This window comes from Amphibalanus amphitrite, unplaced genomic scaffold (genome assembly GCF_019059575.1).
Source record: "Amphibalanus amphitrite isolate SeventyFive unplaced genomic scaffold, NRLGWU_Aamphi_draft 000655F_arrow, whole genome shotgun sequence".
NCBI classification, from domain to species: Eukaryota; Metazoa; Arthropoda; class Thecostraca; order Balanomorpha; family Balanidae; genus Amphibalanus; species Amphibalanus amphitrite.
In genome coordinates this window covers 77,377-105,229 of record NW_024882149.1, presented here as the reverse complement: position 1 = coordinate 105,229, position 27,853 = coordinate 77,377, and the positions used below count along the sequence as shown (strand labels likewise).

General features: G+C 49.2%; 1 protein-coding gene across 1 annotated transcript; it reads left to right on the top strand.

Annotated features, from left to right (window-relative positions):
* Positions 1 to 225: 225 nt before the first annotated feature.
* On the top strand, positions 226 to 13,556 carry LOC122364089 (probable E3 ubiquitin-protein ligase DTX2). The gene is made up of 9 exons (XM_043334157.1): positions 226 to 396; positions 3,770 to 4,015; positions 4,299 to 4,447; positions 5,068 to 5,251; positions 5,795 to 6,193; positions 7,211 to 7,404; positions 7,898 to 8,037; positions 10,213 to 10,321; positions 11,765 to 13,556. Exons 2-9 carry the CDS (start codon positions 3,808 to 3,810, stop codon positions 11,969 to 11,971), a joined length of 1,590 nt encoding a protein of 529 aa, XP_043190092.1. The 5' UTR covers positions 226 to 396; positions 3,770 to 3,807; the 3' UTR covers positions 11,972 to 13,556.
* The last annotated feature ends 14,297 nt before the right edge of the window (positions 13,557 to 27,853 follow it).

The following is a 27,853-nucleotide window of genomic DNA, read 5'->3' as shown; positions in this document are numbered from 1 at the left end:
CATTTTCAAGCATCGCTACTTTTTTATTAAGCCGGCAAAGCATTTGCAATAGATTCTTAACTTCATCATTTTTCGCTTTTTTTGCTTAAAACGATTGAACTTTTTTCTGTGTTTTAACATGCCTAATTAAGTTATCGTATTTTCATTCACTTTCCTTAGTTTTTAAGAAGTAGCATAATACTCCGCACAATAAAATTTCGTGCTGGCTTCTATTTAACTTTCGGCCCTGCTGCGCCACTATTGACAAAAGTTTTCTCTGTGTTGAAGTGTGGAATGCATTTTGTCGAAAGCTATGGTCGACAGGCATTTTATGCGTTATTTTTATTTAAAATGACAGCATTTTGAGTTATCTTATCCAATCATTCAATAAATCGTCAACATATTGTTTCCCTAAAGGTGTGTATTTCATATGTACTGACGGTTGTAATTTCTTTTTGGTGAGACCCTGACAGGCCTGACTCAGATAAAATCAAGATAAGTTTGATAAAGGCCAGTGGCCGAAAGCTCACCGTTTTTCAAAAGATATTATTGGTTTTTTACATTTTTGATGTCGAGGAAAAGGCCTACTTCTTTTATTTATCTAATTAAGATCAAGATAAGTCAAAATTGTGCAATTGCAGAGTTGCGCTGGCATGTGAAGTAATTCTGGTGTAGATGCACCCATAATAATTATTCAGTGGTCCTGAAATATATACACTGCAGCTTTCATGGGCTAGCTTTCCAATAACAGGAATTAAAAATAAGCTCCAGTTCAATTTCACTTTGTCTGAGGGCTGCGGGGACCTGTGCAGTGCAGCCCTCATTTTTTGCTTCTGTTATACCCTCTGAGACATAAGCTGCACATTTTCATCTGAGGGGTGTTCACGGGCACCGCACACTGCTGCTCGCGGTATGTGCTGTGCGTCCAGCAGTCGTGGGGGTAGGGGATGGGTAGGCGGTTCTGACGTCATGGCTGCGTGCGGTGGACGGTCCGCTGTGGCCCGTCCCGACCGGCCACAGCAATCACTGTGTGCGGTGACGGAAGGCTGACGTAGGGACGCAGTGGGCGGAGCTTGGAGGCTGTGTGCGGTCCGACTGCACACAGGGCCCGTGAACAGCCCTCTGATCTGCAGAGTCAAAAGCTGCTGCAGTAGGTTGCAGATCATAAGAATGTGTAGCAGACATGTGCACGGATCCCAGACAACCAATCACGGAAATCGAGATGGCCATTAGATTGACGGTCTTCAAGCATGAAATTATGGTGGAAAACATGGCTCATAGAAGCCTCTCAATGAATCAACTATTTTGCATTCCTTCAGGGTTAACAGTTCTGAGAAAATCCCTCAAGATCCATCTCGGATCCATGATTCGTGGCCATGGATCCGAGATGGATCTTGAGGGATTTTCTCAAAACTGTGAACTCTGAGGGAATGCAAAATAGTTGGTTCGTTGAGAGGCATCTATTAGCCACGTTTTCCACCATAATTCCTTGCTTAAAGGAAACAGTCCACTTTCCTGAAATCAGTATTTTGCTATTGATTTATGATTTTTTATGCTCAAAATAATCATGAAATAAAATGAAACCTTTTTGTAAGAACAATTATTTTCTATATTTTAATATAGGACGAACTATATTCTATGTAAAATAATGTTTGACGCGGAAGCTTATTACGCATTGACCAATCATATTGCGTAGCTCAAACCTACGCATACTGCATTGGCTGTAAGCAGCACGCTGATTGGCTGACGATGACGTGGCTGCATTCCTGTGCAAGGCACGCATTCCTCTACAAGGCACTCTTTTCGGAACGAGAAATGGAATATCTTCGTCTAGGGTGATCGTTGAGCCGTAAAAGCTCCTGATTTGTGCTAGTCTCAGCTGAAGCTACGAAACTGCTATTCCAGCTCAAAACCCCATGTTAAAAGTGAACTATTTCCTTTAAAGTCCACTAATCTAGTGGCCATCTTGATTTTCGTGTTTGGTCGTCTGGGATCCGTGCCCATGTCTGGTAAGGACCCCAATCTTGCCTTTCAAAGTGTGTGGTGTATAGACCATGGTTTAAACCTGCTGCAATAAATGAATTCATGCCATACTACATTAAAATTTAAACCACACTACCTCAGGATAATAGAGGCTACTTACAACTTTTTTGTCATAAAGTGATTTTGAAAGCAGCAACTTCTTCTTGTGTGGTCGGCTCCATCCAGTGGATGCAATGCTCAGCCTTTTATCAGTTAAACACCTAACACTACATCACAGGCGCCAGAGAATCGAGGGATTGTCATACCTAGTAGGATGAGCTTAAGGATGTCCTGCTGCTTCACTGATTTCTGCCTGCACTCTCATCCTGTACAGCAGATGAATCATCAGCTGACCTGTGGGTCAGCTTCCAGTATTAGTTCCTCTGTGCTGTGGCTTCTCAGTAGAACTGCTCCACTTCTCTTCTGTACCTCTTCCCCTGCTTGTAGTAGCTCGATACATTCATAGAGAAAGTGCTCCAGGGTCTCAAGGCCATCTTTACATAGAGGACAGATGCCCTGTTCTTTGTTGTGTTGTGTTGTGTTGCCAGCAACATAATGTTAATTCTTTCATGGAAGTACATTTTGCATTGCTTGCATCATGGAAAGCTCATTAGAGACAAAAAGCTGACTGAATGTTTTGTATATACCTAACATGAGACAAACTATGCCATGCCAATGCTAAATGGCCAGTAGGTTGACAGGCTATGCCAGGCATATATTTAGATAATACATTTTGAAAAGTGGCAGGATATTGGCTATTGCTGATAGTTTTATGCTTATTCTATTTTGTTGCTTTTGATGGTGGTTGCCCAAGGCTTCTGGTAGTCTGATAATAACATGTGAGATACTTTCCATGGAAAGGTCATTTATGATCAGCATTTTTTTACCTTAAACTATTAAAATCTTATTCCTATAAATATATCAACCTAAGTGCCTCTCATTATGTTTGGCAAGATTGATATTTTTCTATTGAAAATAACATTTTCTTACCAACAGTAATTTCATTAGGTATGTAAAATTTTAATAGTTCACATGCTAGTGTACCTATTTTCTCCTTTACTTATGAGATGATCACAAAAAGTTATATTCGCTGGTTGGGATATTGAGAATCTGTGTTGCTGCATTTAATGAGTTCACATTAACACGCGCAGTGGAAGGATGGGGGGGGGGGGGGCGATTTCGCCCACCACTCCTGTTTTTTTGCCAACAACTCGCGCCGCAGACATAACATTAATGTGAATTTTCGGCTACCTCCCCAAAATTGAATTGCGGATCTTCTCGTGCAAGAAATAAGAAAATCGGTTCACAACTTTTCTAGTAATAGCGGTGTAAAGTCAAACATCTTGCCGACAGTACATGTGGTATTCAAAATAGCCTTGTTATGCAAATACAGAAGCAACGTGTACCAATCCCATCGCTTTTTTGTACTACCATTTTACTCGGAACCGGAGCCGGAGCCGCCATGACATTTCACCCGGAGCCGGAGCCGGAGCCGCCGGAAATTTCCACGGCTCCGCACCCCTGTTCAGGACAATGTCAAAATGGAGTTCCAGTCAACAAACCTTGCACAACTCTGATTGTGACTCCTGACTCGTTGCCATGACTCCCGACTCCGCTCTCTGATTCTGACTGACTCTGAACCTCTGGCCCCTGTTGACCCAGTCTGACCTCTGGTGACCCAGTCTGACCTCTGGTGACCCAGTCTGACCTCTGTTGACCCAGTCTGTCCTCTGTTGAGTTGACCCAGTCCTCCGTTTCTCTCTGGCAGAGCGCGCGCGCGGCGCGGGCGTCGGTGTGGCGGCGGCGATGGCCTCGGCCATGCAGCAGGTGGTGGTCGTGTGGGAGTGGGAGAACAGCCACCGCCGGTGGCGGCCCTACAGCCCGCAGGTGGTGCAGCTGCTCGAGCGCGCCTTCTCCAAGGGACTCAAGTCGGTGTTCCTGGGTGACGCCGAGCCGCTGCTGTCCAACTTCAGCGTCAACATCACCACGCTGCGCCAGCTCTGCGACTCGTCTGGTACGTGACGGCAGGACGTGGGCTGAGCGCGGGAGTAGTTGTCACCATACTTATATCTGTATTTGCTCGAATATATATCTTGAACGTGATGTTACTCTCACACTTTTATTTTTGGTATGGTACACATTAATTCAGCATCATTTAATTTTGCAGTAGACCTATAGCATTCAGCACATGTTTGACGGTGTTGAACGCCGTGCCCCGTGCCGTCTGACCGAGTTAGCGTTATGCGTGGCCCTCCATCTCTGATCTCACCGAGCACCGCTCCGCGTCCGTCCCGCAGACCGCGAGCTGGTGGTGCGCCGCCAGTTCTACCTGCCCAGTTCGCCGGCCGGCCGTGGCGCCGTGTGGCAGTGGGCCGGCGACACGCCCGGCGAGTGGCACAGCTACGACATGGACGTCCAGTGCCTGGTCGAGGCCGTCTGGTCGCTGGTGAGTGGCCATAACTACAGTGGACACAGTCTGAGAGGGACGGGAGGGATGGACGTCCAGTGCCTGGTCGAGGCCGTCTGGTCGCTGGTGAGTCTCCTTAACCAGACAGGGGACACAGTATGACGGGAGAGATGGTGTGGACTGTAGTGGCTGTCTTGGTCACTGGTGAGTGTGCATATTCAGTGGATACAGTTGCAGAGGGAGAGCTGGTGTAGACTATAGAATAGACTATAGTGAGTAGTGGCCATCTGGTCACTGGTGAGTGTAAGGTAAGGGGGAACGTCCACGTACACCTTTCTTCTTTCAATTGAAAAAAGTAGTCTGGTAGTTGATGGGCACACAGTAAGAGGAATGGCCTCTGTTGAGGTGGAGAAGACGGGTCAGAGGACAAGAAGTGTGTGGGCGTGCACTGTGGATTTTTTGTAGGTTATTGGACTTGATCATTGGGTATATGCCGGTTTCGCGACTTTTAACGGTGATAACTTTGCTACCGACAATTGCTTATGCTCCTAAAAAGATACCACAAAAGGGGAATATGTGTCTAAAACGTTTTTCCTGCCTTAGCTTTTGATGGGAGTTGACAATCATGTCCCTGACCTCGGTGTCCACTTTCTCCACAGGGCGAGCAGACGGTGGACGTCAGTAACGTGTTCGCCCACCTGCCCTACATCATCAACTTCTGCAACCTCACCCAGGTGAAGAAGACGAGCGGCTTCGTGCGTCAGATCCGGCGCGCGCAGCAGGCGGCCTACCCGCTCACCAAGGTTCCGGCCGACGAGTTTGTGTTCCAGCCGCCGGCCATAGGTGAGCCGTGGACACTGGTGGGGCCGGCCGGCTGGGCTCGGTGTTACTGCTGGAGAGTGGCGGTGAGATGAGGCAGTGGAGCCGAGGGAAGGTCCCGACGGTCGAATGACAGGACGGCGGTGCCAGAGTGTTGCTGCTTCGCTTTGAGTTGCCGACTGAAGCGGATGAAAGAAGGCTGCTCGCCGCTGAGCGAAGTCAGCGAGCGTTGCGTTATCCCAGTCTACAGGGGTCGTGAAGTGGAGCACGGCAGGCTAGCTATGCATGAAGGTCGCCTTTAAGTTAGCACTGTTGTTATTGGCTTATTAATGTTTTTATTTCTTATTTCAGTATGACTCCGGTTCTAGTATAACACAGTACCTACTACCTTTATCCTATTTAAATCATCGGGATGGTCTGTAAATCGTTTTACTTTTTAGATGAGTTCACATCTCTTTTTGCGTCCCATTCAGCATTTTAAAGCTGTTTTTATGATTTGTATGTTTGATCATTTCTATTTGTTCATTTCTGTTCGTTTTGGCTCATTTTTCCCGGGGCAACTCGCAGAGGAGATCCGACGGCCGCCTGCCACCTCCAAAAAGAAGGAGAAGGACAAGAAGCGCAAGGACAGCAGCGGCACCAAGAAGCTGATGAAGCAGCTGACGCGGCTGTCGAGTCGGATCGCCGACTCGCTCGACCCGGACTCGAGTCCGGCGGCGAGTCGGCAGCCGAGTCGCCGGGAGAGTGCCGACTCGGCGGCCACGGCCGTGAGCCGGGCGTCCGCCGTGTCGGCGCGGCTGGCCGGCGGCGGCAGCACGCGCCTGCCGGCCGCCGCGGGCCGGCCGCCGGCGCGACCGCCCGACGGCCGACGGCTCAGCGTGGCCACCATATCGACCTACATCAGCCAGAGCTCGCACAGCTCCGGGCGCAGCCTCTGTCTGATGGACACCAGCTACCGGGAGGATGGTGGGTAGTGGGAACTTGGGGACGGTGGGTAGTGGGAACTGGGAGGACGGTGGGTAGTGGGTACTGGGGGGGGGGGGGGGTAGTGGCAACTGGGGGGACGGTGTGTAGTGGCAACTGGGGGGGGGGGACGGTGGGTAGTGGCAACTGGGGGGGGGGGGGACGGTGTATAGTGGCAACTGGGGGGGCGGTGGGTAGTGGCAACTGGGGGGACGGTGGGTAGTGGCAACTGGGGGGGGACGGTGGGTAGTGGCAACTGGGGGGGGGGGACGGTGTATAGTGGCAACTGGGGGGGGTGGGTGGGTAGTGGCAACTGGGGGGACGGTGTGTAGTGGCAACTGGGGGGGGGGGACGGTGGGTAGTGGCAACTGGGGGGGGGGGGGCGGTGTATAGTGGCAACTGGGGGGGGGGGGGGGGCGGTGGTTAGTGGCAACTGGGGGGACGGTGGGTAGTGGCAACTGGGGGGACGGTGGGTAGTGGCAACTGGGGGGGGGGGCGGTGGGTAGTGGCAACGGGGGGGGGGATGGTGGGTAGTGGCAACTGGGGGGACGGTGGGTAGTGGGCACTGACAGCCTCTGTCTGATGGACACCAGCTACCGGGAGGACGGTGGGTAGTCAGAGGTCTTGGTCTAAGGGAGGAGCGATGGCAGTCGAGAGATGGGCGCGGGTGGAGTGTTAGAGACTTGACATTTACTGCTTTTTTCTCAAATAGTATTTTCGTATAGATTGTTACAGTGCGGTTGGATAATCGCTTTGTTGCATTGTTTCTTATGCAGGCATGCATCCTAATTCCGACCTCTACCTAGAAAAAAGGTAAGCTAGCTATGCTTCCATCCGAGTTATTGTAACCCACTTGTTCGAAATGAACTGTTCATGTATCATGTGGCGACACGCCGTTCAGTGATTGACGAACATCCGCCTGGCCCGGCCCGTCCCCGTCTGACACCCATCCCGTCCATCCATCTGCCGTCTGTCCGTTCGTCCGCCCACCGCTCTGACATTTTCCCGTCGTTCTTTCAGAGGTGACGCTGGAGCAGCTGCTGCTGATGTACACGTCGGTGGTGCTGCCGGCTGCCGGCTGCGTCTGCTGCATCTGCCGCTACCAGCTGGCAGAGCGGTCGGCCTACGGTGACGACCTGGTCATCCAGCTCAACGGCTGCGGGCACGCCATCCACCTCGACTGTCTGAGGGCCATGGTCGAGACCACCAACCAGGCGAGCGGACGAGGGGGAGCGTGGGGGGGGGATTTTCGGCGGCGTGGGCTTGTGAGAGTTTCCGATGGACAGAGACCGTAATATGGCCAGTGTCCAAAGCGTGCCTGGGTCGAACAACTTTGTGTGTTTATGTAGGGAGAGGAGGGATATTGTTGAGTGAGATGGGAGTGAAGTGTCTAGATAGGATGTTTGTGACCTGTCCAGGTGAATGAAGCAAAGGCTGCGGGCAGTGTAGACGACCATGAGAATAGGAGAAGGAAACACAACCCTCGCAGTGTCACACAGCTGATGAAGACATTCGTGATATTCATATTTGCTCAGACTCATATTTTTGTGGAAGGGTATCGCTTTCCAATCAAATGAAGTTTTGTGACGACTGGGAGTGTGGTCAGAGACCGCTTCACTTTGTAGCCTTTTCTCGACTATCCTTGGGGCGCAGTGTCCACCGTCCACATCGTCCACTACTAACTGTACCCTCCTCCCTCCCTTTCAGGTGCAGTACCTGCAGTGTCCCGCCTGCCAGGCCATCTACGGCCGGAAGATCGGCAAACAGCCGCCGGGTCGGATGTCGACGCGCCGGCTGCCGATCCCCCTGCCGGGACACGACTGCGACACCATAGAAATCTTCTACATGTGAGTGGGATCGTAGGGCAGGGACCATCTGCGTGTTCACGGGCGGTTAGCAGGACGCTGTTGATGGTTTGGTGGTGGTTTGCTCCGGTTGAACTTATGTGTTAGCAGTAAAGTATGAGTCCTTTTGCGCGTTTCTAGTTTACCAGTAAAACGCCTTTTGGGCGAAGAACGAGCGAGCGAGATAGTGAGCCCTGCACGTGCAGAAGGGCGAGAGGGTACTTCCAACGGGCTTGTGCAAAGCATCCTTCTAACCGGTCGCTAGCGGTGTGCCAAATTTGAACGCAATCGGCACAGCCGTTCCTGAGATCTGGAAGCGGCATTCTGCACGTGCGCACGTGCAAACGGGGTCCAAAATGACTTTTGCACGGCACCCTACTAGCCGGTCCCCAACCGTGTACCAAATTTGAGCGCAATCGGCCCAGCCGTTCTCGAGATCTGGAAACGCCCCCTGCACGTGCGCACGTGCAGTAGTACCCTAACCGCAACACATGGGAATGCATTGCCTGGTAGGTGCCTACCTGTATGCCAAGTTTCAGCGAAATCGCCCCAGTAATTACCGAGTTACTGAAATGGGAACAAATTTGGCACCTCTTATTGTTGTATTTTGCACGTGCAGTGGGGTCACTCACATAGATCAAGAGTATCCGACCTTTGGTAGAAGGGATGCAGCTACCCTATAAAAATGACCGCAAGTCAATCGCCCAAGCGGCTGCTGAGATATGAGCCTCTCAAAATCACTACTTTTGCAAAACAGCTTGAACACCCTTGACTTTTCACGTGGCACGTGCCACGACGGTCACTGAGTTGTATCAAAAGTAGTCAATTACGGGGTAGAAGGGATGGGGCTACCCAGCAAAAAAGACCGCAGGCCAATCGGTCCAGCGGTTGCTGAGATATAAGCCTCTCAAAAGCGTTACAGGCCGGGCCGGGCCGGGCCGCTCATACTGAGATTTTTCCGTTATTACGAGCGAGCGAGCGCAGCGAGCGAAGTGAGTCTTTTCAATACCAGTAAAACGCCTTTTGGGCGAAGAACGAGCGAGCGAGATAGTGAGCCTTGCACGTGCAGAAGGGCGAGAGGGTACTTCCAACGGGCTTGTGCAAAGCACCCTTCTAACCGGTCGCTAGCGGTGTACCAAATTTGAACGCAATCGGCCCAGCCGTTCCTGAGATCTGGAAGCGGCATTCTGCACGTGCGCACGTGCAAACGGGGTCCAAAATGACTTTTGCACGGCACCCTACTAACCGGTCCCCAACCGTGTACCAAATTTGAGCGCAATCGGCCCAGCCGTTCTCGAGATCTGGAAACGCCCCCTGCACGTGCGCACGTGCAGTAGCACCCTAACCGCAGCACATGGGAATGCATTGCCTGGTGGGTGCCTACCTGTATGCCAAGTTTCAGCGAAATCGCCCCAGTAATAACCGAGTTACTGAAATGGGAACAAATTTGGCACCTCTTATTGTTGTATTTTGCACGTGCAGTGGGGGTCACTCACATAGATGAAGAGTATCCGACCTTTGGTAGAAGGGGTGCAGCTACCCTATAAAAATGACCGCAAGACAATCGCTCAAGCCGCTGCTGAGATATGGGCCTCTCAAAATCATTACTTTTGCAAAACTGCTTGAACACCCTTGACTTTTCACGTGGCACGTGCCACGGCGGTCACTGAGATGTATCAAAAGTAGTCAATTACGGGGTAGAAGGGATGGGGCTACCCAGCAAAAAAGACCGCAGGCCATTCAGTCCAGCGGTTGCTGAGATATAAGCCTCTCAAAAGCGTTACAGGCCGGGCCGGGCCGGGCCGGGCCGGGCCGGGCCGCTCATACTGAGATTTTTCCGTTATATTGAAAAGACTTCGCCTCGCTCGCTGCGCTCGCTCGCTCGTAAAAAGTGAAGTCACTTATTCTTTGTTTCATTGTTCCAGTTAGCTGGCATTTGCCGACTTGTCTTTGTCTCTATCAGACCGTCTCCGTCACTTAAACTTGTCTCTGTTACCCTGACCCGTCTTGGTCACCCTGGCTCGTCTGCTTTACTCGCTGGCCCGTCTCTGTCACTCTAACACCCATTTCCACCACTCTCTAACGCGTCTTCGCTACTCTTCCAGTCCTTTTCACTATGAACATAACTCCAACATAACCTCAGACTTCTTTCTGACCGCGAGCTGTGCCGCCCGTCAGGATCTCCCCCGGAATCCAGGGTCCGGAGCACCCGCACCCGGGCCGGCCGTACAAGGTGCGGGGATTTCCGCGCATCTGCTACCTGCCCAGCAACCCGCAGGGGCGCAAGGTCAGTCGAGGCTTCGTTTGGTGTCGAGTCGCATCTCTTATCCCGCGCACCGACGGGGGGGGGGGCGGATATCCGCCCCCCCTGAGGTTTTTCACGAATAGCGGGAAAACCGCGGCGCTACGCGCCGCGAAATTTGGTATGACTATTCCCTTATCAATTTTACACATGGTGTGCAAGTTTGAACCTCCTACCTTTCAAGGTCAGGTCACCAGGTCACTTTGAATGACCCAACCTCAAGTCACTTTTTTGCAACTTTGTCACCGTGCCAGAGCTACAGTAGATGTCGGAGGCCTTTGAAAGTCGCAGGATGTTATTAGGTCATTAGTAGCTACAATTTGTATATCTCGGAATTTTGATATCGGTGACCTAAGGGCAGGTCAATTTCGCGACCTCCCCATTATAAGTCAATGGGGGAAAAATCAACTCCCTGTTTTTACCACTAAAACGGGTCGGAATGGCCCCATATACCATACATGACTTCATATACGATCAACCTTCACTACCTTGAGGTCTGTTTTGCTGTTGGGCAGCTGTGAGGTCATGTGACGTCATCAAAGGTCACCAAAGGTTTTTGGCCAATAACTCCGTACAGGAACAAGATACAGACGCGTGGATGGTCTCATTGTGTTCAGCTCATCAAGACGCATCGAATGATATACATGATGACCTCGAGGTCACGTGACCTGAGGTCAACCTTTGACCTTGACCTTTCGAGGTCAACATATATATCATTCGATGCGGATTGACGAGAGGATCACGGTGATGCCCTTAGTTTGTTCCTATCTTGACTAATTCGAAAGTTATTCGAGAAAAACTCTCCATATTTAGCGCCGCCATTTTGACTTTTTCGACCCCTGTGACGTCATCTTTGACCTGACCTGAAAATGACCTTAGTAAAAATTGTAGATCTTGACCGTGCGTATCCGATGCCGTTTACCGCTTGTCGCTATCTTGCTTCGTTCTCGAGATCTCAGGGGGGGGGGGGCGGTCATCCGCCCCCCCGTCGGTACTAAGTTGGCGCAGACCCCCGTCGGTGCGCGGGTTATATCTGTCTGCTGTGTGTGTCGTTCGGTGCATTTGCGGCTGACCCTGGTCCCACGCCCGGTAGGCTCTTGTCATGTGCTGAGGTTCGCCCCAGAGCGCGTTTATAGCAAAGTGCTTTAGAGTGTAGAGAACCATCAGCTCTCGTGTCGCCTGTTAAAAGCGGCTGACTCCCACAGCCCGGCACTGTCAGTTCCGCGACTGACCCTCTCTCCCGTCGCACTGTCAGTTCTGTGCCTAACCCTCCCCGCTGTACTGACAGGTGCTGCGGCTGACCCCCCTCCCTCCCCGCTGCACTGTCAGTTCTGTGTCTAACCCTCCCCGTTGCACTGTCAGTTCTGTGTCTAACCCTCCCGCTGCACTGTCAGGTGCTGCGGCTGACCCTCCCCGCTGCACTGACAGGTGCTGCGGCTGCTGGAGGAGGCGTGGCGCCGGCGGCTGATCTTCACTGTCGGTCCGTCCCACACCACCGGAGAGGAGGACTGCGTCACCTGGAACGGCATCCACCACAAGACCGAGCTGCACGGCAACAGCGGCGGCCACGGCTACCCGGATCCCGGCTACCTGGAGCGCGTCACCGACGAGCTGCGCAGACAGGGCGTCGAGTGACGTCACTGGGGGGCATGGTGACGTCACTGGGGGACGGGACAGCGCCGGAACACAGGGTTTATGCGGTGAGAGTAGTGTTGTGTTTGGATGTGTTCGCTGTTGCTGATGTGTGTGTTGAATTGTTAGTGATCTGGCAATGGTAGCGAGTTGTTGACGTATGTCTCATAGGCGTGCATTTTATCACTGGGGTGCCATGATCCAATATTTTTGTAATTTATGATGCTGCAAACTGGCATTCTTTTTTCACCCTTATACGCAGCTGCTACATCTTTTTGATATGAAATCTCGTGCAGGCTGCCAGTCGATATTTTCTTTTGAAGCCATAGCTGTCAGGCTTTTCCATATTTTCAGTGCCACCAGCTTGATATTTAGCCGGGAAAAATATTGAATTTCACATGCAGCTGCGTTGGTGCGTATTTGCTATATCCGAGCTCAGAGACGCAGTTCAGCTCTCGTTTTTCCTGCATCTGACCAGCTGACCTTTACAATGTGCGACAATTGACAAAGGATCTGAAAGCGTATTTATTTAGCAAAGCTCAAACAGCCTGCTGATGCCCAGCCCAGTGCCATAAGCTCTACTGTACGGACTGAAATCGGCAGTGGTCCTTAACATGAGTCGGCAGTCATCCTAGACAGCTGACACGCTGAGAGCAACGATCACCTTTCCTCGCTCTGAAGTCGATCAAAGAAATGAGCAACCGTCGTGTGCAGTGTGGTATATGATTGTAATGTCGCATTCGCCCACGAGATTTATAGGCAATGATGAGTAGGAGCGACTCTCAGTAGCAGCTTTTAAAACCACGGCAAGCAGAGCGTATTTAGATTGAAATGTGGTAAAACCGACTGCTAGCAAGTGCCTGACAATCATTGTGCTTTCACCTTGTTAGAGTAAGCGGTTGAACGATACAGCTGCATCCAAATTTGAAAGCACAATATGCAGGAGTATGATTTTCGTGATACGTTATCGTAAAAAATTATTAGCTGTAGCATTGCTAACACGTTCAATGATGGTACAAATGTAGCAACTAGCGCTCGCTTGTTTGTCGAGCTGACGCTTTGATGGCATGAACAATAAACATGCCTGTTTCTTCATATAGTACCAGTGCCAAGGACAGAAATTGTTTATCAGCCAACACGTGAAAGTGGCGGGTGATAGCGTGTTTTCAAAGTTATCGTCTTCCAAAGTGACCATTCGGTGGAGATCCGGTCATAATTACCGTGTTGTCACTTCTGGCTGTCCGGGTCAGACGGCTGCATACCAGAACCGGTGACCTGTCCTCTGACCTGTTACTTGTCGATAGCTCACACGGACTTGTATTGCCCATCATGTGACGTACGTAGCATAGCTCAAGGTCGTGCGGTGTCCGTGAGCAGCTGGAGGAAAATGTTACTTACCTTGATAAAATGTTTTATCTTAGCGTGCCTATATTTCTAAGATAAAATGTACAAACTGTATGACAATATGTGCTGCTTGTCGTTGGGCCTCTTGGCCAGCCGTAAGATTCATCAGTTTCGTGTATATGTGACATTTTAATCGAACATCATCGTTTGCTGTCGCCGTGTGTAATATAAATGCCTAAGTTGACAGTCGTGTATATTTTTTGTTGTCTGGTTCTTTTTGTTTGGCTGGCACTTGCCGTTTTTGGTAACATCATGTTGTAAAGATGATTCATGATACCACAAAACTGTGCACGACTTCGCTGAAATAGTGATTTGACTGCATAAGGGTGGCGAAATTATTATAGTCATGTAGTTGTCATAAGCTGTCGGCTACGATATGGTTATAAAAATAGAATAGTTATATACAGGGTGATCCAAAAAAATTGGAACCCCTAACTTAAAATGTCTGTAAGTCCGAAAGTTTTCACTTTATTGACAAATTGCCAGCATCATTAGAAAGAGCGTTCAATTCTCTATAGAACCAAGTTAATTGAACTTAACTATTACTATAAATATTACCCTAGTTATATGCCTATAAAATTTGTGTCACGAAACTCAGTGAAACGGTTTTCAACATTATCCGCAAACCAGTGATTTGCGGTTTGCTGTTCTGACCATGTCGCATGTCGGAGGTTCATGAATAAAAATATCTCATTCACGTGCTATTGTAACGAATTTAAATTTCAACAGGAGCAAAAAAATGTCATGCGGTGCTCCGTGCCACACGGCCCACTCAGTGGTCGAGTTTCAGGAACAGGCCTGCCCGGCCTTCATCGAGCCAGATGCCTGGCCACCGAAGAGTCCTGTCCTCAACCCTTTTAACTTATTCGTGTGGAGCGAACTGGAGCGAATGGTGTACAGAGGTCAAGAGGATCAGCACCATCGAGGAGCTGAAGGAAAGGCTGACGGCCTGCTGGGACCAGTTGTCTCAGAGACTGCTGCAGTGCTGCCAGATTTGGAGGATTTCCGCAAATCTGGAGGATTTTGAACTCTATTTGCGGACAAATTTCGCTTTTGGAGGATTTTTGATTCTGGAGGAAAATCTGGAGGATTTGTCGCCCGATTATTACATTCAATTTCATGGAAAAATATAACACATTCAAGACTAAAAAGGCATTTTCCTGCCCAGCGTCACCCTACCCGTTAGGATATACCACGTCCTTTATCACCGTGAGACTGCAGAATGTTTCAGTCTGTAGCTATATCTACGAGGGTACCAAACTACTGACTGATCTAAGGGGGACATTTGGGGCAAATGCCCCCGGTACCCCTGCAGCGCCCGTAATCGACGAAAATTTTCGTTTTTGTTAAAGGGACCCTCCCACCTTCAAAAAAGTTTATGAATTGGCATGAAAGTGATGTCGCTCGGTTCAGAAAGAGCGAAAACGAATATCTACCAAATTTTACCGAAAAATATTCACCGGTTTTCAAGATATTAGACTTTTACTTTTGTTTACTTTTTGGGATCTCCGCTGTTCCTAGCGACTTTATTTGGAAGCAATAGTTTGGCAGCTGAAAGTGCGGCACTTGTTGCGCGCAAAGCAGCATATACCACCGCGTGCTACAAAACGTTTTAGTCAAACATTTAAGAATCGTTAGATATCTGCGTTGACGTCACACATTCAAAGGGGTATTCCTATGCATTAGCCCCTCTGAATCAAAATGCTGCAGTTTTGAGATTCAATATTTCCGATTTAAGGCATTTCTCGATGTTGTGAGTGCCGAAACCGGTAATTGTGAGCCAGGGACCCCATTTTGGCTATCTCAACTCAAATCTAATGTTAAGGTGGGAGGGTCCCTTTAAGATTAAACGAAAACTAAACAACCTTTATGAGAAAAAGTATCTTTTAATCTGCACAGCAGTGCGAAAGGATTCGAAATCCGGTGAGTTTTTAGAATTTGGTGAAACTTTTTGGGGGGTATAGCCCCCCGCAGCGTCCAAGACCGCCTTTCTATATCTACCAATAGGATCTGGAGGAATCTGGAGGATTTTTGTAACTGATCTGGAGGATTACAGCCTTCCCCATCTGGCAGCACTGGACTGCTGGCCCGCGCAGTTGGAGCCGTCCGCAAGCGACTGCAGGCCTGCGTGACGGCCCACGGAGCTCGGTTTGAGCACATGCTGAGATGAACAGCGGAAGCTAGGATGCGTGTATCTGTTTTATTGTGTGCTTCTGCGTAAACTTTTATGTAATAAAATTGAATTTGGATGTGGTATTATTCGTAAAAAAACAACAGATGGAAAGCTAACGGATTTCATAGCATTGTTAACAATTGGCGATTTCGTTTCACTCAGTTTTCTGACGCTCATTCCGAAACCTAACAGTTACCGGGGTTACATGAGCGATCCGTTCCAAATACGCACTACGCTAATGCGCATCAGCTCCCCACAAACGTATCTACGGCACCGGTTACATGAGACTAATTCGTTTTATCTACGTCAAACGGATCTTGTTTGGCTCACCCGGGCTGACTCCTCGACGGCCGGTAATTCGTATCACAAACGGAATAGGATTAGCGTACAGTCATGGCGCAGTTGCGGCATTTACCGGGACGACTGAACTAAATTTTAAATACTTATATCATTTGATAGGCTCAAAAATATTTAAAATTAACATGAAATCAAAAAATGAAAACAAAGTTTTCTTGTTTTAAGTCAGTGGGCACTGATTCGCCATGCAGCGACAGCAGGGTGGTCAGAAAAAATTATGTATCAAAATATTTCATTCATTTTATTTCACATCCAAACACTAAACCAAAATACCAACATCTTTTTTGCTATTTTCTACGAGGCAGCCAATAAAAAAAATGCTTAGTATTTTGCATTTTGACGCTTCCAGTCAGCAAAGAATAGTTCTTGTGAAATACGGCCCGAATCGTGTGCCTCGGACGTTTCGGTTACATGAGCGATCCGTTCCAAATACGCACTACGCTAATTCGCATTAGCTCCCCAAGAACGCATTCAGTGCACCGACTACATGAGCAAATTCGTATCAGTGACGTCAAACGGATCTAGTTTGGCTCTCGGCCCGATGCGCATTACAAACGGAATAGCATACAAATGTGGCGCACTTCCGTAGCAATAGAGGTGACTAAATTAAAAATTTATTATCTTATGTCTTTTTTGCATTTAATCTGCTCAAAACATTCTCAATTAACTTAACAAAAAAAGTTGAACATAAAGTTGTCTTGCTTTGACTCATTGGGCAATTGCCTCTCTTGATTCGTCTGTAGTGCTGTCAGAAAAATGTTTCAACTGAAATTATGTGGATATTTACTATTTGGTTTTCACTATATTTATTGTTGAAAACTTGACAAAATACCGACATATTTTTTTAATATTATTTCAAAAGAAAAAAATGAAAGAAAATACCAATTATTTTGCATTTTAATGTTTCTTTTTGCGAAGAAATAGTTCCTGTAATACGTATCTTGGTCCTATTCGCTTCTAAGCCTCTTTCCCAGCGGATTTTGTTCGGACCGCCGATTCGTATTAGCAGGTGGATACATGAGTCGGTAGTACGCTCCTGATTCGCATTAGCGGTGAATCCGATCGTGATACGTATTTGCTTTGCTCATGTAACCGCGGATCGGATCGCCGATTCGTACTAGCAGGTGGCTACATGAGTCGGTAATGCGTTCCTAATTCGAATTAGCGGCTAAATACGTATTTACTGTGCTCATGTAACCCCGATAAGTGTGTCAATACTTTACAGCACACATGCACCAACTTGACATGATTTTATAGAGGATTTTTTTTTTTTCGAACTACTCCGCCACCCATGATCAGGTGACCAGGAGTGCCCCCGCCCTCAAACCCAGCGACTAGCAGAACCTTACGTTAACACCAGATAAAATAAACTGATAAGTCGCGGCACTCCCTGCTAAGAAAGGAAATAAAACTAAAAAAAGCAAATGAGAGAAGGGGTAGCGGGTTTAGGCGGAGACAAGAACAGAATGCGAAAGTAGCCACTGCTAAAATCAGACAGATGACTGTTCTCTACTACGATACCGAAAGCAACATTCACTCAGAAGGGCATGCATTCATCTAGAGTAGAAAAAACAATCGCTCATTCACACGTCATGCAAACATACGTGGGGATTCGCTCTGGTCAAAAATTCGGCCGGTCAATGCTGAGGGCAGAAAAGCCTTTCCAGCTAAGCGAAGCTTGTTGCTGGTCAGGCTCCTTGCTCCAGCGCCAGAGTTATTCATGGTGACGATGATGAAAATAATTTCGATGAAACGTGATTTACTTGCAATTAGTGCAGTTTTGAGGCAAGTACATTTGAAATTAAGTTGCAATGAAAGGATAGCGAGAATTCAAGAGGAAATTCTCGAGAAAGCTTACATATTTTGTATGAAGTATGCTTTGACGTGTCTTTTTAGCTGAGATTTAGACATCTGATTAATGGTTGTTATAGATAATTGGGATGCAACGACATTATTCCAGACACGCGGTCCTATCCATGATGCTATTTGTGCACGATAACGTTTTGCCGAGAAGGGTTCGTGAAAATGTTGTCTATTTCTTGTTCTTATATTATCCTGATCTACTGTAGCAAACAATTGGTTAAGTTGTGATGGTAAATGTGAAGCGAATTTTCGATACATGAACATGATAAGTTGTTGTCTAGCTAGTGCGTTTACTTTAAGAACATTGAGCTTACGAAATATGGGCATAGTATGTGCAAGACGATGTTCATTTACTATAATTCGAACTGCTCGTTTTTGTAATACTTCGATTTTGTGGAGATAAGTTGGATATGTGAAACCCCAGATTAGGCAGCAATAGTTTAAGTAAGGAAGAATCAGTGAGTTGTAGAGCAAGAGTAATGATTTTTCAGGAAGAAAGTACTTCGCTCTACTCAAGATTCCAATATTTCTACTGATAATGATTGCTATGTTATCGATGTGGTATTTCCACTTCAAGGCAGGGTCAATAGTGATGCCTAGATATTTTACTTTTTCTGCTATTTCAATTTTTTCACCATGTATCATAATGTTCAAATTAATGATATTACCCATTTGGTTGTATATGTAAGACACCTCAGTCTTCAGATACAGCCTCCGGTCTTACTGCATGTCTCTGTATTCCTGTGTTCTCAGCTTGACCGAACACACAACACACAACCAGCCGCGCCTCCGACCGCGCTCCACACACACACCCTCTGCCCAGCGCTCTGCTCTGCTCTGCTCGCGCGCCGACGCGCGACCGCTTCCCGCCACAGCCGGGAACACGATTTAGCCGTGCATCCTTCACGGCTCTCGGCCACTAAATAATATTATACCTACTTACACTCCTCCCCTCCTATTGAACAATATGCCAACGACAGTCACAACAAACGCTTAATCAAAAGACCAGTGACTTGAGCAGGGTCGAACCGTTTCGGGGGGCGTACCTCACGCCCGAAACGGGTGACAGTTCGCGGCCGCTGATCCACATCCCGCGGCGGCTCGGCATCGAACGGCGGTGGCGGGGACGGCGGCGGAACATGTGGTACCTCCGGCCGGTGCGGCACAGCGTCATGGAGCGGTACAGGGTCAGGTGGCGGCACACAGTCAGGTCGCATCTCGGGCAGACGCGGCATCGGCACGTGCGGCAAAACAACAGGTTGCGGTACATAGCAGCCAGCTGTGACACCTTGGGGCGGAAATACAATTGGCACCCCACCCATACCAGGCACACTATGGGGCCGGGCAATGGGCGTTCCCGGCACATCTCGCCAGAGAGACAACCCATGCGCTCTTGTCGCGGTCCTGTGCCCCTCACTCACAGCCGGCGGGCGCTCCACTGTGTTGTCCGGCTTCAAGCGGTTGTGGTGCACCACCAGACTGCGCCGCTTTCCCTCCTCGCGCACTCGATAGTTCACTGGTCCACATTGTTCTATGATCTCAGCCGCACGCCAAGGCCTCACAAACTTATGATATTCACCGCGCTTCGGTACATTGCGAAACAAGAACACTTTGTCACCCGGGCGATACGACCACTCGTTCATTCTGCGCTCATACAAAGCTTTGTTGCGGTCATGGGACAGCTGATCGCGCTTAACCACATCCTTAAAAGTAAGTCGGAGTGTCTCTCTCAAATCGTCTATGTACTGGGGGAAGGTTGGGGCCCGATCCACAACCGGCCGATCACCCAGCGAGGCTTCCGCCGGCAGGCGGGGCTCTCGCCCAAACATCAAGGCGAACGGAGAGTATCCCGTGCTGTCGTGCACCTGACTCCGGTAGGCGAGCATGAGCATCGGAAGATGCTTATCCCACTCCGTGTGCTGCTCAACAAACTTAGCCAGCATGTTCAAAATGGTGCGATTGGCTCGCTCAGTCATCCCGTTGCCCATAGGGTGATAACTGGATGTCTGAGACTGCTGAATGCCGAGCAGTTCGCTCACAGCTTTCATCACCGCACCGACAAAGTTCCGACCTTGGTCCGAGTGCACACGTTTCATGACGCCAAAACGAGAAATAAACTCATTTACAAGAACATTCGCAATCGTAGTAGCCTTTTCATCCGCGAGGGGATACGCTTCAACCCACCGTGTGAAGTGATCAGTGATCACTAGCAGGTGTTTGTAGCCTCGAGCGGTTTCCGGCAGGTTGGTCACAAGGTCCATGGACACCAGCTCCATCGGCTCGGACGCAGACAACTGCCCCATACTCGCACATGGGCGGGGAGTCGGAGAGTTTCGCGAGGCACAGCGGCGGCACTGTTCGCAAAACTCAGTCACCGTACGCTCCAGGAGCGGCCACCAAAACCTGAGTCGCGCGACTTTCGCCAGCTTTGAAGCGTTGAAGTGCCCACCCGACGGACCATCATGAAGCGACCCCAGCACCACAGGCACGAGCTGGGGTGGGACTACCAGCTGCAGCTGGTCGTGCCCCCTCGGCCCAGCCCGGAACACTCTGTACAGAACATTATCAATCAAACGCAGACGTGACCACTGCCTCCAGTACGGCAGAGCGCCCTTTGACACGGAGGACTGGGAGGGCCGCTGTGTGCTCCCAGCAAGCTGCCTCTTCACCTCCGCCATGGCGGGGTCTGAGTTCTGCGCCGAACACATGAAATCAGAAGGCCACATGGACTGAACGTGGCGAGCTGCGACGGGAGGCGACTGAAAATCCATTGTGTCTGTCTGTGTAGACACCTCCTGCGTGGGGTCTGGCCTCCGACTGAGCGCATCCGGAGCCTCATGTAGCCTACCTGGCCGATGAACAATCTCAAACTGAAACTCGCCCAAAATCTCCAGCCACCGCGCCAGAAGCCCGTCAGGGTTTCTGAAATTCACAAGCCACTGCAGAGCGGCATGGTCTGTACGGAGCGTGAACTTACGACCCAAAAGGTAATGTCGGAACTGCTGCACAAACGTCACAGCTGCGAGTAGCTCCTTTTTAGTGACTGAATATTGCCGCTGGGATTTAGACAGGCTTTTACTGTCAAATGCCACTGCCCGCTCACCCTGTCCATCCCTCTGCAGCAGAACCGCGCCCATCTTTGATCCTGAACAATCCACGTCTAGTACGAATTCGCTCGCTCCCGGGGAAAAGTCAGGGTATTTCAGAACCGGAGCCGTGCACAGCGCCGCCTTTAGCGAGTCAAAAGCCATCTGAGCCTCCGCATCCCAATGGAAGTCTACGTCTTTCCTGGTGAGGTGATGCAGCGGAGCCGCGATAGCAGCAAAATCTTTGATGTACCGTTTAAAGTACGTTGCCAATCCCAAGAACTGTGACAATGCCTTCTCATTCATAGGCACCGGCCAATCCTTTACTTTGTCTACCTTTTCTGGATCGGGACTGACCCCATCAGACGACACCACGTGATCCAGGTAAGTGATCTCTGATTGAAAGAATTTGCACTTTGAGAGGTTGAGAGTCAAATTCGCAGCCGACAGACGACGGAACACCTTCTCAAGACGTGAAAGATGCGTGTCAAAATCGCCAGAGAAAACCAAAATGTCATCAAAGTAGCTCACTGCATCAGTGGGAGCCAACTCACCCAATACAAGACTCAACAGTCTGGCGAACGAACTCGGGGCACCACTGAGGCCATATGGGCACGTTGTGTATTGCCAAAGCCCAAACGGCAGCGTGATGGACGTTTTGGATCGATCCTCCTTTCGGATGCTCATCTGGTTGTACCCGCTTTTTAGATCGAGCACCGAAAACAAAGAGTTACCTCCCAGGCTGTCAAGTAGGACATCAACCCTTGGGATTGGAAAGGCTGGCACCTGGCACACGCGGTTAAGTTTTCGAAAATCCCCACAAATTCGCACAGAACCGTCTCTTTTCTTCACCAGCACTACCGGTGATGACCAAGTGCCATCAGACGGCTCCAGCACCCCCTGATCTACCATATCCTGCACGCGCTGCTTTACTTCTGTCTCCAGGTGTGGGGGAATTCGTCTGGGAGCTGATCGCACCGGCTTGGCAGTGCCCGTGTCGATTACGTGCTCAACTAGTGAGCAGTGACCAAGCTGGTCTGAGAACAACGAGGGGTACCGGCGCAACAGAGCAAAGAACTTTTCCCGCTGCCGACTCGTTAGCGACACATCAGACAGATCGACCAAATCCTCCAAGGAACCCGCGCCAGAGCTGGGACCATTTGACACCCCATTGTCTGCATCACCCGCGCCAGAGCTGGGACCATTTGACACCCCATTGTCTGCATCATTCCCCTCCCCTTCAATGGAGAAGTCGGCTTCCATTGATCCTAGGCCCTTGCCCTTAGACACCGAGACCGAGGATGACGTCACGTTACGCACCACGACCGGAACACTGCCGCCCGGCTTCACATCAACCAGTCCGTCCAGGAACGTCAACCCACTGACTGCGACGTCGGCAATGAACACAGCCTCTCCCTCAAAATCAGCATCATCGACATGGCCGGGGATCACAACCTCACAGTTTGGGGGAATAGCGTACGTTTCCTGTACAGACACCCTGCACACACGAGTCGTCGGTCGCTCAGGCAACACCGTGGCGACCGGCTGACGGTTCACCTGGTTTGCAGGTGTCAGCTGCTTCGTCGATAAGTTAAGAACAAACGGGTACTGCGCGAAAAAATCCATGCCCAGGAGGCAGTCGATGGGACCGATTTCGTCGGATACAAACACAGAGAGCGGGTATGACACATTATCGATAACAAAATGCACTGCACACCGACCGAGCAGGCGCAACGGCTGTTGAGTTGCAGTTTTAGCGGTGACGTCACAACGTTGTAGCTGGGGACGCGCTGAAATCTGATCATAAATCCGCCTGTGAACTATTGTTATAGCACTTCCTGTATCCACAACAAGCTGCGCTGGCACTTTACTAACCTTTGCCTTGACCGTAATGTCCGACGCCGATGCAGCGCAGTTATTCAAAACTCTCGGTCCCGGCGGCCGAGTGACCGGGGAGCGCGCGCGCCGCCCTGAGCGCCCTCCCCTCCGGCGTTTCCCGAGAGGCGGCACGTGCGCTGAACATGGCCCACCTTCCCACAGGCAAAGCACCTGGCTAGACGGAAACGACAATCTGGTTTCCCGTGACCCGTCTCCCCACAACACAGACATATGGGCATTGACACGTCACACTCCTGTCGTCCCCGGGCCCGGTCATGCCTCATCTGTCCCATCCGGTTAGTAGCAGCCAGCTGCAACTCCAGCTGCCCAATGCGGCGCAGAATTTGCTCCAGCACTGATGGTTCTGCAGCCTCGCCTCCCACTTTACGCACCCCCGGTCGCTCTGAGTCCGATCCGGCCGGCCCAGCCTCCGCCTGGTCGAGGGCGGGCTCGGACCGGGCGCCATCGCCGCCCACTGCACACACGCGCTGTCCCTGGCCCACCGGTCCCCGAGACAGACGATCAGCAGCCAGCACGTTTTGCACACTTTTTACGGCTGCATCAAAGGTCACAGATCCCAAAGACACCACTGCATGAGCCAACCGCTGAGGCAAGGCGGCCAGGAAATAGTGAAAGAGATGCGTATCAGGCGAGTGGGCGCCAAACACGGCAGTGACCAGGCCGCGCAGCTGAACAATGAAGGTGTCCAGTGACTGAGCCGTCGGGTCGAATTTGAGCGCCTGCAGCGCGCTGTGGCAGTCCAAGGCGCTAGCGTCCGGGAACACGGCTCCGAGACGGTCTAGCAGAGTGTCGATTGAGCCGTCAGCAGGACGCTCAAACGTGTCGAACGCCTCTCGGGCCGCTCCATCCAGACACAGCGGCAAACAGTTCAGAGTCGCCTCACCCGTGAACGACTGCACGGCACAAAAACTCTGAAAATCCTCTCGGAAACGACGAAATGACCCCCGACCGTCATACCTGGGTGGCGCGAAGTGAGCCATTTCCTCTTGAGATAATCACGACGTCTTCGTAAATCACTGCGTATCACTTGGGGCGTGAAAAAAATCAAATGTTTATATAACAGCTCGCAGCTGATCGGTTCCGTATCAAACAATTTATCAGGCCAAGACTGTGTTAGGCCAACACAACCCGGTTCGCAACCACAACCACCGCTGCCACCAATGTAAGACACCTCAGTCTTCAGATACAGCCTCCGGTCTTACTGCATGTCTCTGTATTCCTGTGTTCTCAGCTTGACCGAACACACAACACACAACCAGCCGCGCCTCCGACCGCGCTCCACACACACACCCTCTGCCCAGCGCTCTGCTCTGCTCTGCTCAGTGCTGCCAGATGGGGAAGGCTGTAATCCTCCAGATCAGTTACAAAAAATCCTCCAGATTCCTCCAAATCCTATTGGTAGATATAGAAAGGCGGTCTTGGACGCTGCGGGGGGCTATACCCCCAAAAAAGTTTCACCAAATTCTAAAAACTCATCGGATTTCGAATCCTTTCGCACTGCTGTGCAGTTTAAAAGATACCTTTTCTTATAAAAGCTGTTTAGTTTTCCTATTATAAAAAACGAATATTTTCGTCGATTTCGGGCGCTGCAGGGGGCCGGGGGCATTTGCCCCAAATGTCCCCCTTAGACAGCCAGTACACCTTTTTGCGTTGTTCGATGGCCAATCGTCATAACCATTTCGGCATCAGTTTGGACAAGCGTCATTCACCCATCGGCGATGTGCATCACTGTTTGACGGTCGGCGAAACAGGCTGGACTCCATTTAACCATTCTGCATAACTCTTTGTCATTGAGCACAATGTTCGTCATAGGCAAAACACTTTGTCAGATGGTCATAATGCTTCGACATTTCACAAAATGGTTAGTCAATGTGCAAAATTCATCGGTACTGTGCGTAAACAATGACTGTTTATTTAAAACTTTCGTCAATGATCAAAATGTCAATGATGTAGTGCTTATCTAGCCATATTCAATGTTTAACGTTAATCACGCATTCAGGGATGAGGCTTATGACAGTTCCAGCGCAATTTGCAACCAATTAACCATTGAATTCCGAAAAAGGCAGTTATACCATAGAGCTACGAGGAGACTGCCGGCGCCATACCGAGTAGGCATGTAGATTCTTGAGCGTCGGACTCCTAAACGCTTCGATACAAACCACGAAGTCGGCCGTCATTATCGCGTCACTGCCCGTGCGATGTCATGGGACAACGCCTCGGGCGGCCGCGCCGGTCGGACTCGCGAGGGAATGGCTGACAGATGGCAAGCCGGGCCCTGCCGGCCGGACACCTTGGTTTTGGGGGCGGGGCTGACTTATCCAGCCTGTTGCCTGTTCCTTGGTGTTTGAGGCGGGGTTAACTTATCCAGCCTGTTGCTCTGTTGCCTGTCCATTCTTCAATCAGCCGATAACATGTCAGCTACGTCCATCTACATTGTACCTATGGCGTTCATGAACGCTACCGATTTTTATGTAGATCAATGGTCTACGAGTTTCGCCACCTATGCCTCGCACTGCACTGTATAAACCCGGTCATATTTATACTTCTCTGTAAAGGGGCGATCTGTTTTTAGTTTTGACGAAATGTTATGAGGAATGCCGAAATTAGCATGGGGATGTTTTGGTGAACGACGAAGGGATATTAACGAATGACGAAGCATTTATCCAAATCGTCAAAGGTTTTGCCGGAACTCAATCAGTTATGTCGAATAGCGAATGTTATACCAACTGACGAACTGTGGAGTGGGATCAGCATTCCGTTTTGCCCATATGCTGAAGGTTTTGCCGGAATGCCTCTCACTGGCGCCACCTATGTGCTGATCGGACGAATGGGTTTTGCTGATTGGCCATCGAACAACGCAAAAAGGTGTAGTTTGGTACCCTCGACCCTCGTAGATATAGCTACAGACTGAGACATTCTGCAGTCTCACGGTGAGGCGTGATATATCCTAACGGGTAGGGTGACGCTGGGCAGGAAAATGCCTTTTTAGTATTGAATGTGTTATATTTTTCCATGAAATTGAATATAATAATCGGGCGACAAATCCTCCAGATTTTCCTCCAGAATCAAAAATCCTCCAAAAGCGAAATTTGTCCGCAAATAGAGTTCAAAATCCTCCAGATTTGCGGAAATCCTCCAAATCTGGCAGCACTGGCTCTGCTCGCGCGCCGACGCGCGACCGCTTCCCGCCACAGCCGGGAACACGAGGGCTGTTCACGACGTCGGTTTATGTGGTTTACATAAACTGCCCTCGGGGCACGTTCCCGGCTGTGACGTCACATGGTGTTTACGTTTACGAAACACAAATGTTTACGAAACACAGTGACAACTAATAAGCAGTTGAGAGTTGAGACGATACTGTAAAAGTTGCAAATAAAAGATAATCTGATGGAAAAATGTCTCATAAGTCATGACATATTGCAAGAATAATGACAGTTTTCACCACAAAATACCCACGACGCCAGACGCTAGTTAGCAGAGTACGATGCTCAAAATAGGCATTAATTTCAATGAAATAATGAAATCTACCATTCCAGACCTCTGCAAGGTTGTTTAAAACTCATTTACCCACCTACCAGCCCCAGAACTATCCGAATTCAAATTTCCTAACTCACAACTCGCCTCACGAGTTTGCCGCATATCGCCATAATTGTCACATTAACGCGTTTACGCGCCATGTTGATGCTCGGAGGCATCAACCGCATAAACGGTTTACGGCGGAGGTCTGACGTCATTGACGGGATGTGACGTCAGGATCAGGTCGACGCTGATTGGTGCTTCAAAAAATAAACATGTTTACGGTTTATTAAACGGGATAAACCGACGTCGTGAACAGCCCTACGATTTAGCCGTGCATCCTTCACGGCTCTCGGCCACTAAATAATATTATACCTACTTACATATACTTGGTAAATGGTTTTTTGTACGTTGAGTGTGAGTTTGTTTGCTTGAAGCCAAATGGATACAGCTTCAAGTTCTTTATTCATATTTTCTTGTAGTTCCTGTGTATTTTCACCTTCAAAAAGTAAGGCTGTGTCATCAGCATATAGAAGGCATTCTGATTTTTTGCATACGTTTTTTAAGTCATTTATGTATATAAGGAAGAGTAAGGGGCCTAGGATAGAGCCTTGGGGCACTCCTAGCTTAATACTTTGAAAAGAGGATCTAGTACTTTTAAATTCTACACATTGTTGTCTGTTTGTGAGATATGACTTGATAAAGTGAAGAGCACGACCAGTAAATCCGTATTTACGACATTTGCTGATGAGTATGTTGTGGTTCACTGTATCAAATGCTTTTTTAAGGTCAATGAATACCGCTGAGGACATTTTCCCATTTTCCATGCTTTTTGTTATTCGTTCTTGCAGGAGTACTATAGGCATGTATGTTGATAAGGATTTTTGAAAGCCAAATTGATCCTTACATAATATGTCATTCTGTATGAGGTATGCATTGATTCTCTGGTGTACAATCTTTTCTAGAAGTTTGGAAAGATAGGGAAGGATACTAATGGGTCTATAGTTGCTAAATATATTTTTACTTCCAGATTTGTATAATGGCTTCACCACAGCCATCTTCATACTTTCAGGAAATGTTCCAGTACTCAACGATATGTTTATTAAATGAACCAATTGACTGAGTATTGCTGAATATGTATTTTTGAATATTTTTGAATTGATGTTGTCAATACCAGCACCAACATTTTTCATATTTCTTATCATGGAGTCTAATTCTGCAGAATTTGTTGGGTGAAAATGATCAAATGTGTTTTCACTGGAAGTGACACTATCCAGGGGATCAGTTCTGGTATTTGGGATTTCTTTTTCAAGCTTCTCACCAATTGATATGAAAAAATTGTTAAATAAGTGAGCTACTTGCTTGGTGTCTTCAATGGGATTTCCATGCGCATCACTGAAAGCAGTAGATACTTCAGATTTTCTAGGATTCTTATTTATACAACTGTTGAGTAGTTCCCACATTTTCTTTGAATTTGTCTTATGAAGCAATAATTGTTCCTGAAAGTACTTTTTCTTCGCTTCCCTTATCAAGCCATTGAGGCAGTTTCTATGTCTTTGATAGGCAAGTTTGTTTCTATTTGTAGGA

Coding starts and splice junctions, on each gene's coding strand:
- LOC122364089 (XM_043334157.1), top strand. CDS start 3,808: ATGGCCTCGGCCATGCAGCAGGTGGTGGTCGTGTGGGAGTGGGAGAAC. Junction 7,405..7,897: donor TGGTCGAGACCACCAACCAG/GCGAGCGGACGA, acceptor CCTCCCTTTCAG/GTGCAGTACCTGCAGTGTCC. Junction 10,322..11,764: donor GCAACCCGCAGGGGCGCAAG/GTCAGTCGAGGC, acceptor CTGCACTGACAG/GTGCTGCGGCTGCTGGAGGA.